Source organism: Heterodontus francisci, chromosome 29, assembly GCF_036365525.1.
Source record: "Heterodontus francisci isolate sHetFra1 chromosome 29, sHetFra1.hap1, whole genome shotgun sequence".
Taxonomy (NCBI): domain Eukaryota; kingdom Metazoa; phylum Chordata; class Chondrichthyes; order Heterodontiformes; family Heterodontidae; genus Heterodontus; species Heterodontus francisci.
Window position 1 is genome coordinate 30,659,341 of NC_090399.1, and position 15,306 is coordinate 30,674,646.

The following is a 15,306-nucleotide window of genomic DNA, read 5'->3' on the forward strand; positions in this document are numbered from 1 at the left end:
TATAGATTTAGGGTAAGAGGTAGGAGGCTTAGAGAGGATTCGAGGGGAAATCTTTTCTCCCAGAGAGTAGTGGGGATCTGGAACTCACTGTCACAAAGGGTGGTAGAGGCAGAAACTCACAACATTTAAAAGTACTTGGACATGCACTTGAAGTTCCATAACCTACAAGGCTACGGACCAAGAGCTGGAAAGTGGGATTAGGCTGATGGGCTGTTTGTCGTCCGGCATGGACACAATGGCCACCTTCAGTGCTGTAAAGTTCTATTTCTACGAACACACTGACTTCTAAGTCAGAAGGTTGTAGGTTTAAATCCCTCTCCAGGACTTGTGCAGAGAAGTTAAGGCTGACACATTAGTCCAGTACTGAGGGAGTGCTGCTCTGTTGGAGGTGCCCTCTTTCAGATGACACGTTAACCCAAAGCCCCGTCTGCTCAGATTATTAAATACATAAGAATGACCTCTGGCTTTAAATAAAAGCATTGGAATCATTGTAAATCTGCTTTCTAACAACATAGCGTTTTAATTAACATAAATAATTGATGGGAACCTTTAAAATGTATTAAATTTGCCATTTTACAGGTCCAGGGTTGAATTTAAAAAACCCAAACCAAGTTGTTCTGTTCTCAGACTAGTGGAGTTCAAGATCCCTCTGGATTACACAGCTTGGAAACGAATGTTGAAGATGATCAACCCAGGTAATCTTCCTGTAGAAATTTTTCAGCAATAGCACAAGGGTGGTATTGCATGAGTCATTCCTTATACACCCTGACTGATATTCACATTCAGTAAAGTCAATAGAACTGAATATGGGGCGTGGCATATAACAGATGACCAATGTGATGCTGCCTGATTTGTGAGACTGCCCAAGTCGAACTTCTGTCCCATTGTGTTTTTGTTGGGAAGCTGGTGAATTTGGTGAAATACAATAGAAATATATTGGTAATCAGATTCTATCAATGGATGAATTTGAGTTAGAAACAAATTAATGTTCAATAATTCAGTATAAAGAATAATCCAACACAAAGTAAAACAAAAACAATATTTTCCACAATCTTATAATTCATTCTTGGGATGTGAGCATCGCTGGCAAGGCCAACATTAATTGCCCAGCCCTGATTGCTCTAGAGAAGGTGGTGGTGAGCTGCCTTCATTAACCGCTGCAGTCCATGTGGTGTAGGCGCACCCACAATGCTCTTGGGGAGGGAGTTCCAGGATTTTGACCCAGTGAAAGTGAAGGAATGGCGATATAGTTCCAAGTCAGGACACTGAATTGGAGGGGATCTTGCAGGTGGTGATGTTCTCATGCAGCTGCTGCCCTTGTCCTTCTAGATGGTAGAAGTTGCGGGTTTGGAAGGTGCTGTTGAAGGAGACTTGCAGAGTTGCTGCAGTGCATCTTGTAGATGGTACACACTGCTTCCACTGTGCGTCAATGGTGAAGGGGGTGAATGTAGGAACATTAGAATTAGGAGCAGGAGTAGACCATACTGCCCCTTGAGCGTGCTCCGCCAGTCAATACGATCATGGATAATCTTCGGTTTTTCTCCACTTTCTCACTCACTCTCCATATCCCTTGATCCCCTGAGAGACTAAAAATCTATTTCCGGGGCTGTAAATATATTGAACAATGGAGCATCCACAACCTTCTGGGGTAGATTGAATGTTTAATGTGGTGGATCATAAGAAATAGAATCAGGGGTAGGCCATTCAGCTGCTTGAGCCTGCTCCACCACTCAATGAGACCATGGCTGATCTGTTTGTGGCCTTGACTCCACTTTCCTGTCTGCTTCCCCATATCCCTTGACTCCCTTGTAGATCAAAAATCTGTCTAACCCAGCTTTGAATATATTCAATGACGCAGCCTGCACTGCTCTCGGGGAAGAGAATTCCAAAGATTTACGACCCTCTGAGAGAAGAAATTCCTCCTCATCTACGTCTTAAATGGGAGACTCCTTATTTTGAAACTGTGCCCCCTAGTTCTAGATTCCCCCATGAGGGGAAACATCCTCTCAGCATCTAACCTGTCAAGCCCCTCGTAATCTTATATGTTTCAATAAGATTGAAGGAGCAAAATGTAGAATCAATTTGGGTGGAACTAGAAAACAGCAAGGGGAAGCAAATGTTGGTGGGAGTTGTTTATCGGCCGCCAAACAGTAGTGGTAATGTTGGGCATGGTATAAATCTGGAAATTAAAACTGCATGTAACATGGGCAATACAGTAATAATGGGTGTCTTCAATTTACATATAGATTGGGTAAACCTAATTAGCACTAATGTTGTGGAGGATGAATTTCTGGAATGTGGTAGAGAATGAGGAAATGGCAGGAGATGAAACAATTACTTTGTGTCTGGCTTCACGGAGAAAGACAGAGTATCTGCCAGAAATACTAGGGAACCAAAAGACTTGTGAAAATGAGGAACTGAAAATAATTAGTATCAATAAAGAGGTAGTACTCGAAAAATTAATTGAATTGAAAGTTGCTTAATCCCCTGGACCAGTTGAGCTACATCCCAGAGTATTGAAGGAGGTGGCTATAGAGATAGTAGATGCATTGGTGGTTGTCTTTCAAAATTCTATAGATTCAGGAAGGGTTCCTGCAGACTGGAAAGTAGAAAATGTAACCCCCACTATTTAAGAAGGGAGCGAGAGAGAAAAGAGAGAACTGCAGACCTGTTAGTTTGATATCAGTAGTCGGGAAAATGTTAGAATCTATTATAAAGGATGAGATAACTGGACACTTGGAAAATAATTATATGATTGGGCAGAGTCAACATGGATTTATGAAAGGGAAATCATGTTTGACAAACAGGTTGGAGTTTTTTGAGGATGTTACTTGTAGCATAGATAAAGGAGAACCAGTGGATGTGGTGTATTTGGATTTTCAGAAGGCTTTTGATAAGGTCCCACACAGGAGGTTAGTAAACAAAATTAGAGCACATGGAATTGGGGGTAATATCCTGCAATGAATTGAAAATTGGTTAACAGACAGAAAGCAGAGAGTAGGAATAAATGGGTCATTCTCTGGATGGCAGGCTGTTGCTAGTGGTGTACCACAAGGATCAGTGCTTGGGCCACAGCTGTTTACAATCTATATAAATGATTTGGATATGGGGACCAATTGTATCATTTCCAAATTTGCAAGTGGCAGAAAGCTAGGAGGGAGTGTATGTTGTGAGGAGGTTGCAAGAAGGCTTCAAGGGGATTTGGACAGGCTAAGTGAATGGGCAAGAACATGGCAAATGGAATATCATGTCAATAAGAGTGAAGTGTTCCACTTTGGTAGAAAAAACAGAAAGGCAGAGTATTACTTAAATGGTGAGAGGTTGGGAAGTGTTGATGTCCAAAGGGATCTGGGTATCCTTTTTCAGGAGTCATGAAAAGCTGGTATGCAGGTGCAGCAAGCAATTAAGAAGACCAATGGTATGTTGGCCTTCATTGCAATGGGATTTGAATACAGGAGAAAAGATGGATTGTTTCAATTGTAGAAAGCATTGGTGAGACCACTAAGGAAGGATATACTTGTGAGAGAGGGAATGCAATGGAGATTCACCAGACTAATCCCTGGGATGGTGGGATTGTCTTGCGAGGAGAGAGATTGCAGAATCTGGGCCTGTATTCTGCAGAGTTGCGAAGAATGAGAGGAGATCTCATTAAAATTACAAAATTCTTACAGGGCATGACAGGGTGGAATTGGATAGGATATTTACTCTGGCTGGTCTGTCTAGAACAAGGGGACACAGTCTTGTAAAATAATATGATTGGGCAGGGTCAACATGAATTGATGAAAGGGAAATCATGTTTGACAAACTGGTTGGAGTTTTTTGAGGATGTTACTTGTAGCATAGATCAAGGAGAACCAGTGGATGTGGTGTATTTGGATTTTCAGAAGGCTTTTGATAAGGTCCCACACAGGAGGTTAGTAAACAAAATTAGAGCACATGGGAATAAGGGGAAGGCCATATAAGACTGAGATGAGAGGAATTTCTTTACTCAGAGGGTGGTGAATCTGTGGAATTCTCTACTGCAGAGGGCTGTGGAAACTCAATTATTGAACATATTTAAGGTATATCGGGATATTGGGGAAAAATGGCAATGAGGTAGATGATCAGCCTTGATCTGTTTGAATGGCGGAGCAGGCTAAACAGGCCGAATGGCCTACTCCTGCTCCTGTTTCCTGTGATCCTATGATCACCTCTCCTTCTTCTAAACTCCAATGTGTGTAGGCCCAACCTGCTCAAATTTTCCTCATAAGAGATCCCCTTCATCCCAGGAATCAGCCTAGTGAACCTTCTCTGAACTGCTTCCAATGCAAATGTACACAGTACTCCAGGTGCGATCTCGCCAATGCCCTGTGCAGCTGTAGCAAGACTTCCCTACTTTTATACTCCATCCCCCTTGCAATAAAGGCCAACATTCCATTTGTCTTCCTAATTACTTGCTGTAGCTGCTTGCTAATGTTTTCTCATTCATGTGTGAGGACACCCAGGTCCCTCTGTACCGCAGCATTCTGCAGTCTCTCTCCACGTAAGTAATATTCTGCTTTTCTATTCTTTCCACCAAAGTGGACCTCATATTTTCCCACATTATACACCACCTGCTGCATTTTTGTCTACTCACTTAACCTATCTCTATCTCTTTGCAGACTCTTTGTGTCCTCCTCACAACTTGCTTTCCTACCTATCTTTGTATTGTCAGCAGATTTGGCTACAATACACTCGGTTCCTTTATTCAGGTCATTAATATATGTCATAAATAGCTGAGGCCCAGGCGCTGATCCCTGTGGGACTCCCCTAGTTACAGTTTGTCAACCTGAAAATGCCCCATTTCACCCGACTCTCTTGTTTCCTGTTAGTTAGCCAAACCTCTATCCATGCCCCCAACACCATGAGCTCTTATCTTGTGTAATAACCTTTTATGTGGCACCTTATCAAATGCCTTTTGGAAATCTAAATACGCGACATCTACTGGTTCCCCTTTATTCACCCTGCTTGTTACATCCTCAAAGGACTCTAATAAATTTGTCAAACACGATTTCCCTTTCATAAACCATGTTGACTCTGCCTGATTGTATTATGATTTTCTGACTGTCTTGCGACGACTTCTTAAATAATGGATTCTAGCATTTTCCCAATGACAGATCTTTGGCTAAGTGACCGATAATTTCCTCTTTGTGTTTCCCTCCTTTTTTCAATAGCGGTGCCAATCAAGCGGGCTGCATTGTCCTGGATGTGTTGGGCTTCTTGAGTGTTGTTGGAGCTGCACTCATCCGGGCAAGTGGAGAGTATTCCATCACACTCCTGACTTGTGCCTTGTAGATGGTGGACAGGCTTGGGGAGTCAGGATGTGAGTTACTCGTAGAATTCCCAGCCTCTGACCTGCTTTTGTAGCCATGGTATCTACGTGGCTGGTCCAGTTAAGTTTCTGGTCAATGAGAACCCCCAGGATGTTGATGGTGGTGGAGTCAGGGATGATAATGCTGTTGAATGTCAAGGGGAGATGGTTAGATTCTCTCCTGTTGGAGATCATCATTGCCTGCGATTTGTGAGACGTGAATGTTCCTTGCCCCCTTATCGGCTCAAGCATGAATATTGTCCAGGTCCTGCGCTATGTGGACACGGGCTGGTTCAGTATCTGAGGTGTTGTGAATGGTACTGAATACTGTGCAATCATCAGGAAACATCCCTACTTCTGGCCTTGTGTTGGAGGGTGGGTCATTGATGAAGCAGCTGAAGGCGGTAGGGCCGAGGACAGTACCTTGAGTAACTCCTGCAGCAGTGTATTGAGGCTGAGATGATTGGCCTCCAACAACCACAATCATCTTCCTTTGTGCTAGGTATGACTCCAACCAGTGGAGAGTTTTTCCCCTGATTCCCATTGACTTCAGTTTTGCGAGGACTCCTTGATGCCATACTCAGTCATATGCTGCCTTGAGTCAAGGGCAGTCACTCGTACCTCTTACTCAGCTCTTTTGTCCATGTTTGGACCAAGGTGTAGAGAGGTCTGTAGCTGAGTGGTCCTGGCACAACCCAAACTGAGCATTGGTGAGCAGGTTATTGCTGAGTAAGTGCCGCTTGCTAGCACTGTCGACGACACCTTCTATTAGTTTGTTGATGATTGACAGTAGACTGATGGGGTAATTCGCTGCATTGAATTTGTCCTGCTTTTTGTGGACAGGACATTCCTGACCAATTTTTCACTTTGTCGGGTAGGTGCCTGTGTTATTTTTGTACTGAAACAGCTTGGCTAGGGTCACAGCTAGTTCTGGAGCACAAGCTCTCAGTCCTACAACTGGGATGTTGTCGGGTCCCATAGCCTTTGCTATATCCAGTGCCTCCAGCTGTTTCTTGTTATCATGGAGAGTGAATCAAATTGTCTGAAGATGGTCTTCTACCATTGTAGGGACCTCAGGAAGATGCCAAGATGGATCATCCACCTGGCACTTCTGGCTGAAGATGGTTGCAAATGATTCAGCCTCGTATTTTGCACTAATGTGCTGGGCTCCCTCATCCTTGAGGATGGGAATATTTATGAAGCCTCTTCCTCCTGTTAGTTGTTGAATTGTACACCGCTATGCACGACTGGATGTGGCAGGACTGCAGAGCTTAGATCTGCTCTGTTGATTGTGGGTTCACTTGGGTCTGTTTATAACCTGCTGCTTATGCTGTTTAGCGTGCATGTAGTCCTGTCTTGTAACTTCACCAGATTAGCACCTCAATTTTAAGTATGCCTGGTGCTGCTTCTGGCATGCTGTCCTACACTGCTCATTGAACCAGGGTGGGTCCCCTGCCTTAAATGGTAATGGTAGAGTGGGGGACATGCCAGGCTATGAGGTTACAGATTGTGGTTGAATACAATTCTGCTGCTGATGATGGCTCATTGTGCATCATGGATGTTCAGTTTTGATCTGCAAGATCTGTTCTGAATCTATCTCATTTAACAGGGAGATAGTGCCACACAAAACGAGGGAGTGTATCCTCAATGTGAAGACGGGAGTTCTTCTCCACAAGGACGTGTGGTGGTCACGCCTACCAATACTGTCATGGGCAGGTGCATTTGCACCAGGCAGATTGGTGAGGGTGAGGTCAAGCAGGTTTTTCCCTCATGTTGGCTCTGTGACCACCTGCCACAGGCCCAATCTGGTCAGTATGTCCTTCAGAGCTCGGTCAGTAGTGGTGCTGCCGAGCCACTGTTGGTGGTGGAGATTGAATTCCCCGAACCAGAGTACATTCTGTGCCCATGCTACCTTCAGTGATTCTTGCAAGTGGTGTTCAACATAGCGAAGTACTGATTCTTCAGCTGAGGGTGGGCAGTATTTGTTAATCAGCAGGAGCTTTCCTTGCCTGTCTTTGACCTGATGACATGAAACCTCCTGGGGTCTGCAGTCAATGTTGAGGACTCTCAGTGCCACTGCCTCCTGACTGTATACCACTGTGCCGTCAGCTCTGGTGTGTCTGTCCCGCCGGTGGGACATTGGCTGTAAGGTATGTTTGGGTCATGTGATCATTTCAGGGGAATATGGTGCAATTTGATTTTTTTTTCAGATGTTCTGCGCAGCACCTACTCTGCATGATGTCTAATCTTGCTCTCCTGTATTGTCCTCGGTGTCTGTCTTGTATATTACCTGTAGGTACAAGAAGATAGCAATCATCTATGAGAGTGAAACTGGACGTGGGCGGGAGCTGAGAGCAGGCAGTGTCACATAGACGTCAATAGAACTAAATATCAGACCTGTCATATCCGCCTGTATTACCTCCCATTCCGTGCCCAATTCACCTCTCATCTGTTTACATCCTGGCGAAAAGTTAAAACTGTCCCCCACCCTTGGTTTTGCAGCCAAGCAGCAAGTAGCATGCCTACCCCATAATATAATCCCTGTCTGTGGGATATCTGCGGCTGGTTCTCCTGACCTCGTTCATCCCTGTTTCTGTTCAGCATTATTCGAGACAGCGGGGGAGACTTCCAGAGAAGAAATGACCATTGAATTGTTTGCCTCACAAGCCTTAACTACTCAATATTTCTCTGTTTCAGTTCTAGCTCCCGCTGCCCTGATCCTGGATGCAAAAACAGCAAATCCCTGGCTCTTTTTATCCGACAGCTGCAGGACGGTAACAGTCGCTGACCGGAAGCACCAGGTTCCAGACAACCCGGAAAGATTCAGCAACTGGCGCTGTGTCTTGGGGTCTGTGGGATTCACATCGGGAACACATTACTGGGAGGTGTATGTGGGAGACAACACGGGTTGGGGAGTGGGCGTGGCGAGGGAGTCTGTGCCGCGGAAGGAACTTTATGCATTGAGCCCGAAGGATGGGGTCTGGGCTGTGGAGCTGTGGAGTGACAGGTATAAAGCCCAGACCTCATGTACAACTTCTCTTTACCTGAATGTGAGACCCCAGAAGCTTGGAGTTTACTTGGATTATGAAGGAGGTCAAGTATCAATATGTGACGCTGATGACTTGTCAGATGTGTTCACTTTCACTGATACATTCACGGAGAAAATATACCCTTTCTTCAGCATTTACTGTACAGGAGAGTCTCTGAAACTGCTCCCCTTACAGCAATAATAAACATTTAATCATTATCAGACCCCACAGTATCTGTAATGGAGACTTACTGAAACTGCTTAAATATCAAGAATATTTAATTATTATTCTACTCTAATGGTGTCTCATCACATTTATAATAACACTTCTTAATAAATTAATGTATTTTGCTGCATCATTCAGCAAAATGGGAACTTTTGGCCACTTTCACAGAAACAGGAATATTAAAGGACACTGAAATGTGTTTTGTAATGCTTTCATGGTCTGTCACATACCGGTATGAGGAGAGACATGGGATAATTTGAACTTTTAGCAACAAGGTACAACGGGTGATATTGATTCAGGCACTCGTTATATCCATCATTATTTACCTTTCTGCTGATGTCTACCTAGCTGAATGCTATCAATGTTTAATCATTTTAAATACAGAAATCAGATCTCCAAGTTTATACTTGTCCACAGTGATTTTAAAATCAGTGCACCAAAGTCTGTCTCTACGGCTCAGTTGAATTAGGCTGGGGTTCACCATTCTCTGTACCTTCAGCTATGTTTGAAAGTATTTCTGCACGGGGGCAACCAGCTGATTCAGATAAGACCTCAGCAAAGCCCCTTAGGGTGACATTGTGGTTTTGTTGTTGAACAGTCTGGGTAATAGAACCCTGTTAGTTTTGGCTGAAGCTGCTGACACTGAACTTGCACTTTGCAAGCCTCTCCCTTCCTGCCACTTTGAATTCACAGTACCCCATGTGATACTGTACTGCCGAATTCTGCACACCGAGGCACCGAGCAGCTCACTTACCTATCTTAAAAGACATTTACCAATTTTGGGTCCGCACTTATTAAACCTATTCAGTTCCACTTGTAATCCATTTCTGCCTTTTCCTAACATCCTGACTTCATCACATAATGTCATATTTAATTTAACCACGAGTTATATCATGTCGAATTGTTCATTTGTACATAATACAAAATGATGCAATTAATACCAATTAATACCGTTTAGCTTTTGATGATAGTATAAAACAGGTGGCATTGGATCTGTGAACCACACTGGCCCACATCCCATACCGGTATGTAACAGAACATTAAAGCATTACAAAATGACATTTTAGTGCCTTTAAATATTCCTGTTACTGAACATGGCCAAAAATTCCAATTTGCTCAATGTTAACTCTGTTATCTAAGCCCAGCTCCAGAATGATAATATGTATAATAGACAAGACGAGGCCCAACAGTGAACTGTGGGATACTTTACCAATTACCGGACCCGACTGGAAAGCAGTCCCATATTTAAAACTGTGTTTTGCCATACATCTTTTGTCAATGTGCCATCCATTGTGCAAGAACACTTTTCAGGCCATTGGAATTAAATTTCAGCACCCACTTTGTCAAAAGGTTTTTGTTATTCAATATTGTTGATCCACTGATAAAGCAGTGAGTTCAGAGGCTGGGGTTTGAAATGGAATTTACAGTAATGAGCACCATTATGACCAGCACCAAGCAAGCTGAACTGTGTAGGTCCTTACACCACAGCGGAAGAAGATGCCTTTTGTATATCTGATGAAGAGCCTGAGAAATTGGTATAAAATTAGAGGAGAAAGCATAAACAGGGTCTAGTTGGGGTTGACCTGATGACGATGCTTAGCCAGATGAAGGGAGCTCAGAGGCAGGTCAAGATTATGTGACAAACCTGGTACCCAGTACCTGAAGCGAGCAGTAATCCAGAACAACGTTAATATGTAAGAACGAAGCCTACCTTCTTGTGGAAGCTGAAGGAATCAACTTTAGACTGGACCCTTTCATTTGCCCTGATGGAGAATGTAAACAGGAGGCTCTGGTGTCTCCCAATATATTTATAGGAGGTATGGGAGGGTAGTGCCAAGTCTCGATGTGCTGCAGGTTTCTGTGTCCCCTATGTTACACCCTTGTTCAAAAAAAAAATCTAAATAATAGCCAAACAACTACAGGCCAGTCAGTTTAATCTTGGTGGTGGCGAAACATCTAGAAACAATAACTTAGGATCAAATTATTAGTCACATGGGCAAATGCAGTTTAGTTAAGGAAAAATCATGTTTAACTTGCTCGAGGTTTTTTTTGAAGAAGGTTGATGAGGGCAATGCTGTTGATGTGGTGTACATGATCTTTCAAAAGGCATTTGATACAGTGCCACACAACAGACATGTGAGCAAAGTTATCGCTCATGGAATAAATGGGACAGTAGCAACATTAATATGAAATTGGCTGAGTGGCAGGAAACTGAGAGTCGTGGTTAATGGATGTTTTTCTGGCTGGAGGAAGGTTTGTAGTGGAGTTCCCCAGGGACCGGTGTTGGGACCCTTACTTTTCCTGATATTTATGAATGATTTAGATCTTGGTGTACAGGGCACAATTTAAAAGTTTGCAGATGATACAAAACTAGGAATTGTGTGCAGGATATTGTAGAACTTCAAGAGGACATAGACAAGCTGGCGGAATGGGCACACAAGTGGCAGATGAAGTTAAATGCTGAAAAATGTGAAGTGATTCATTTTGGTAAGAAGAACATGGAGAGACAATATAAAGGGTACAATTCTAAAAGGATTGCAGGTGCAGAGGGACCTGGGTGTACATGTGCATAAGTTATTGAAGGTGGCAGGACAGGTTGAGAGAGTGGTTAATAAAGCATACAGTATCCTGTGCTTTATTAATAGGGGCATAGAGTACAAGAGCAAGGAGGTTGTTTTAAACTTGCATAAGACACTAGTTCAGCCTCAGCTGGAGTATTGCGTCCAGTTCTGAGCGCTGCACTTGAGGAAAGACGTGAGGGCATTGGAGAGAGTCCAGAAAAGATTCACAAGGTTGGATCCAAGGATGAGAAACTTCAGTCATGAAGATAGACTGGAGATGTTTTTCCTGAAGAAGAGAAGGCTGAGAGGAGATTTGATAGAGGTATTCAAAATCATGAAGGGTCTGGACAGAGTGGATAGGGAAAAACTGTTCCCACTCGTGAAAGGATCGGGAATGAGAGGGGACAGATTTAAAAGGATTGGCAAAAGAAACAAAAGTGACATGAGGAAAATCTTTTTCACACAGCGAGTGGTTAGGATCTGGAATGCACTGCCTAAGAGTGTGGTGGAGGCAGGTTCAATCGAGGCTTTCAAAAGGAAATTAGACTGTTATCTGAAAAGGAAGAATATGCAGGGTAACAGGAAGAAGGCAGGGGAATGGCACTAGGTGAGTTGTTCATTCGGAGAGCCGGTGAGGACACGAAGGGCCAAATTCTGTGATTCTATCTTGTGGATCAGTGTATGAGATTGATAATGCAATCTACAGGTGGTATATTGTGCTGAAGTACAGCGAATCCCACCTAGCCCAGAAATACTTGTAAGTTTAATGGATAAGTAAGTATTTGCGTGTATCCATGTGTTTGTGTGTGTGTCTGTATGTATTTGTGATGGATCTGTGTGTTTCTGTCTCTGTGAGAGTATGTAACTGTCTGTCTATATCTGTACGTATGTATCTGTTTGTGTATGTATTTATGCATGTGTGCCTTTGTGTTTCTCTATGTGCCTGTCTGTGTGTATATGTCTGTTTGTGTGTATGTCTCTCCTGCTCTGTATGTGCCTGTGTTTGTGTGCTTATCTCCCTGTCTCTGTGCCCATGTGTCTTTGTGCATGTATTTATGCATCTGCTTGTCTGTGCATGTGTCTGTGTCTCTGTGCATGTATTTATGCGTGTGTGTCTCTCACTGTTTCTGTATGTGTATCTGTGTGTAATTATGTGTCTGTGTATGTTTCTCTGTTTCTCTTTGCTTATCTTACAAATTTTCACTGCAGTTTTACAAGTGTTGGCACAAATCAACCATAACATGACCTGAAATATTGCACAATTCCACATGTGCAAATAGGTTTTGTTCTGAGCATTTAAAACATTTGTATAGCTTAGACTTTCAATAAATTTCAATTTTTTAATAGCCTAACCCTAATATTTTACACTCATATTGCACTATTGGCATTTCTTTAAATACAGTAAATTAGTCACGGAAAGAAATTTTAAGTATCCCAACAAATTTGCAACTGGTCAAGACTGATCATGGAGTGGAACACTGGATTCAGAGTCTGCAGATGCCCAGATAGGTCACAGAGTCATAAAGTCATTTATGGAGAGAAGGAGGCCATTCAGCCCATCGAGTCCATGCTGGCTTTCCACGGAGCTATGCTGTCAGTCCCAGGCCCCAGCTCGATCCCTGTAGCCCTGCAAGTCTATTTCTCTCATGTCTTTGCCCTCTATTCCAGCATACAGCACTGATGTATACAGCCAAACATAAGCAGACAGATGCACACTGCACCATCCATCCATGTAGCAAATACATATTCACTGCATTTCCTGCATTTTAGTTGTGTTAGCTTTGTTTAAGGAGGGGCCATAAAAGGTGTATGTGTCTGGCATCAATTTGGGGTATGAGCGAAGGAAATGCAATTCCCCTTTAATTAATTATCAGGAATGTGGAAACCTGGGCATCAGTTAGTATCAAAGCTCCAGAGACTACAGCACACAATCCAGGCTGACGCTCTCAGTGCAGTACTGATTGAGCATTGCACTGTCAGAGGTTCTGTCTTTCAGATGAGACATTAAACTGAGGTCCCATCTGCCCTCACGTGAAGATGTAAAAGATCCCATGGACCTATTTTAAAGAACAGTAGGGGGAGTTCTCATTGTTGTATTGGCCATTATTTATTCGTTAACCAAAATCACTAAAGAAAAATCTTGTCATAATCACATTGCTGTTTGTGGGAGCTTGCTGTGCGTAAATTGGCTGCTGCATTTCCTACATTACAACAGTGAGTACACTTAAGATTGTTCAGGTTGTTGCAAATATATATCATAGAATGGTTATAGCACAGAAGGTGGCCACTCAGCCCGTCATGACTGTGCCAACTCTCCACAAGGGTAACTGACCGAATCCCACTCCTTTTCCCCGTAGTCCTGCAATTTTTTTTTTCCTCTTCGGGTAATTATCCATTTCCCTTTTGAAAGCCGCTATGAAGGTTCAATGGGGAATGGCCACTGTGCAAGGTCCTCTCGACAAAGCTTACCGAGGGTCTGGAACCTGTGGAAAACCCCTTGGGCTGTATGCATTAAAATGTTTTTTGCTGTATAATGCCAACATACATTGCATATAAAATGGAATGGAAGCAGCTGTGAGGCACCTCATGTTTCTGTATGGAAGAAATCGGATCTCTGTTGTACTTTCCGAAATATGAAATTTGAACTGTTTTGTAATGTATTTTTGCAAATGTTTATGAATAAAGTATATTTTTGGGGGATAAAAAAGTCTTGATCAAAAAATAAGCTGTCCCAGGCTGAGGCTGCACCCATTGCATTTCGGGTCTGCTGATACCTGTGATGACTCCAAATGTTGGGACACTCGACTGTAGAATTTGTGGTTGTGGGGACAGAATTTCGATAATGATCTATGCAGCAACTGTAACAATGTGCTGCAAGCACTGCGAACTGAGTCTCTTCTTCAAACTGCGTGTGCAGCGTGGAGGACTTCAATTTACTGGGAGGAACTAGGAGGCAATAATGTGCAGGAGGAGAGGAACCTCCCTGGGGGAATAAGTGCATAATTCATTAAAGATGGCAGGGCAGATTGAGAAAGCCCACAGGACCCAGGGCGTTATCTTTATAAATAGGGGCAGAGATTACAAAAGCAAAATCAGAGGATCATTTACGCCATAGGAGGCCATTCGGCCCATCGAGTCCATGCTTATGATCCCAAATCATCTTTTTGGTGAGAGGGGGGCAACTGAGTGCAGTGAGACAGGGGCACCAGCAGAGGGAGATGGTGAGAGGGGGTTACTGACGACAGTGAGACAGGGACACCAGCACATTCCAAGGTCCAGGACTACGCGCTGAGGGATGCACTGAAGTGTGGGGCAGTTGCCGCAAAGACTCAATGGGGAAAGGCCACTGTGTAAGGTGGCTGGAACCTGTACAACCCCCTCGGGCTGTATACACCAAAATGTTTTTGCTATGTAATGCAAATGTACATTGCTTATAAAATGGAATGGCAAGAGCTGTGAAGCACTTCATATTTCTGTATCGAAGAAAACGGATGTCTATTGTACTTTCTGAAACGTGAAATTTGAACTGTTTTGAAATGTATTTTTGCAAATTTTTATGAATAAAGTATTTTTGGGAAAAAAAGAGGGGTAGAGACAAAAAGAGAGGAGAGACAGAGAATGGAAAGAGACGGAGAGAGAGACAGGGATGAGAGACAGAGAGGGGAGAGACATAGAGAGGGAGGAGAGACAAAGAGGGATGAAAGACAGAGAGAGGGGAGACAGAAAGGGGGGAGAGACAGAGCGGGAGGAGAGACAAAGAGAGGGAGTGGTGAGACAGGGAGGGAAGAGACATACAGAGAGGGAAAGGGGGGAGAGACACAGAGAGAGGTGATAGACAAAGAGAGGGGAGAGACACTCAGACAGTGCGTGAGGGGGAGGAGGAGAGAAAGAGAGGAGAGAGATAGACACAGAGAGTGGAAAGAAAGAGATCGAGATCACTCCTGACACATGGACATCTATCCAGAATACTCCACATCGCTGCACCAAGTGTGAAGGCAGAGACAGACTACAAATGCAAGCAAAGACAATGCCAGATACGTCGCTAAGTCAGTGTTCAACATAATGACAAGAAAGTAAGTGAATAAATTAGTCTCATTTGAAGCTTGTTCACAAAAATGCACATTAGTTCTTGTTTTGATTCAATGTAAGATAAATTTTAATG

The 15,306-nt window shown here is 43.3% G+C and overlaps 1 protein-coding gene across 1 annotated transcript in view; it reads left to right on the forward strand.

The window, feature by feature from the left end:
* LOC137346230 (E3 ubiquitin-protein ligase TRIM39-like) overlaps nucleotides 1-13,851 on the forward strand; it is a 33,497-nt gene extending 19,646 nt beyond the window's left edge. The window contains exons 5-6 of the mRNA XM_068009663.1: nucleotides 580-695; nucleotides 8,027-13,851. Coding sequence (XP_067865764.1) covers nucleotides 580-695; nucleotides 8,027-8,559 — 649 coding nt within the window. The 3' untranslated portion in view covers nucleotides 8,560-13,851. The remainder of the gene's footprint in view (nucleotides 1-579; nucleotides 696-8,026) is intronic.
* Nucleotides 13,852-15,306: the final 1,455 nt, after the last annotated feature.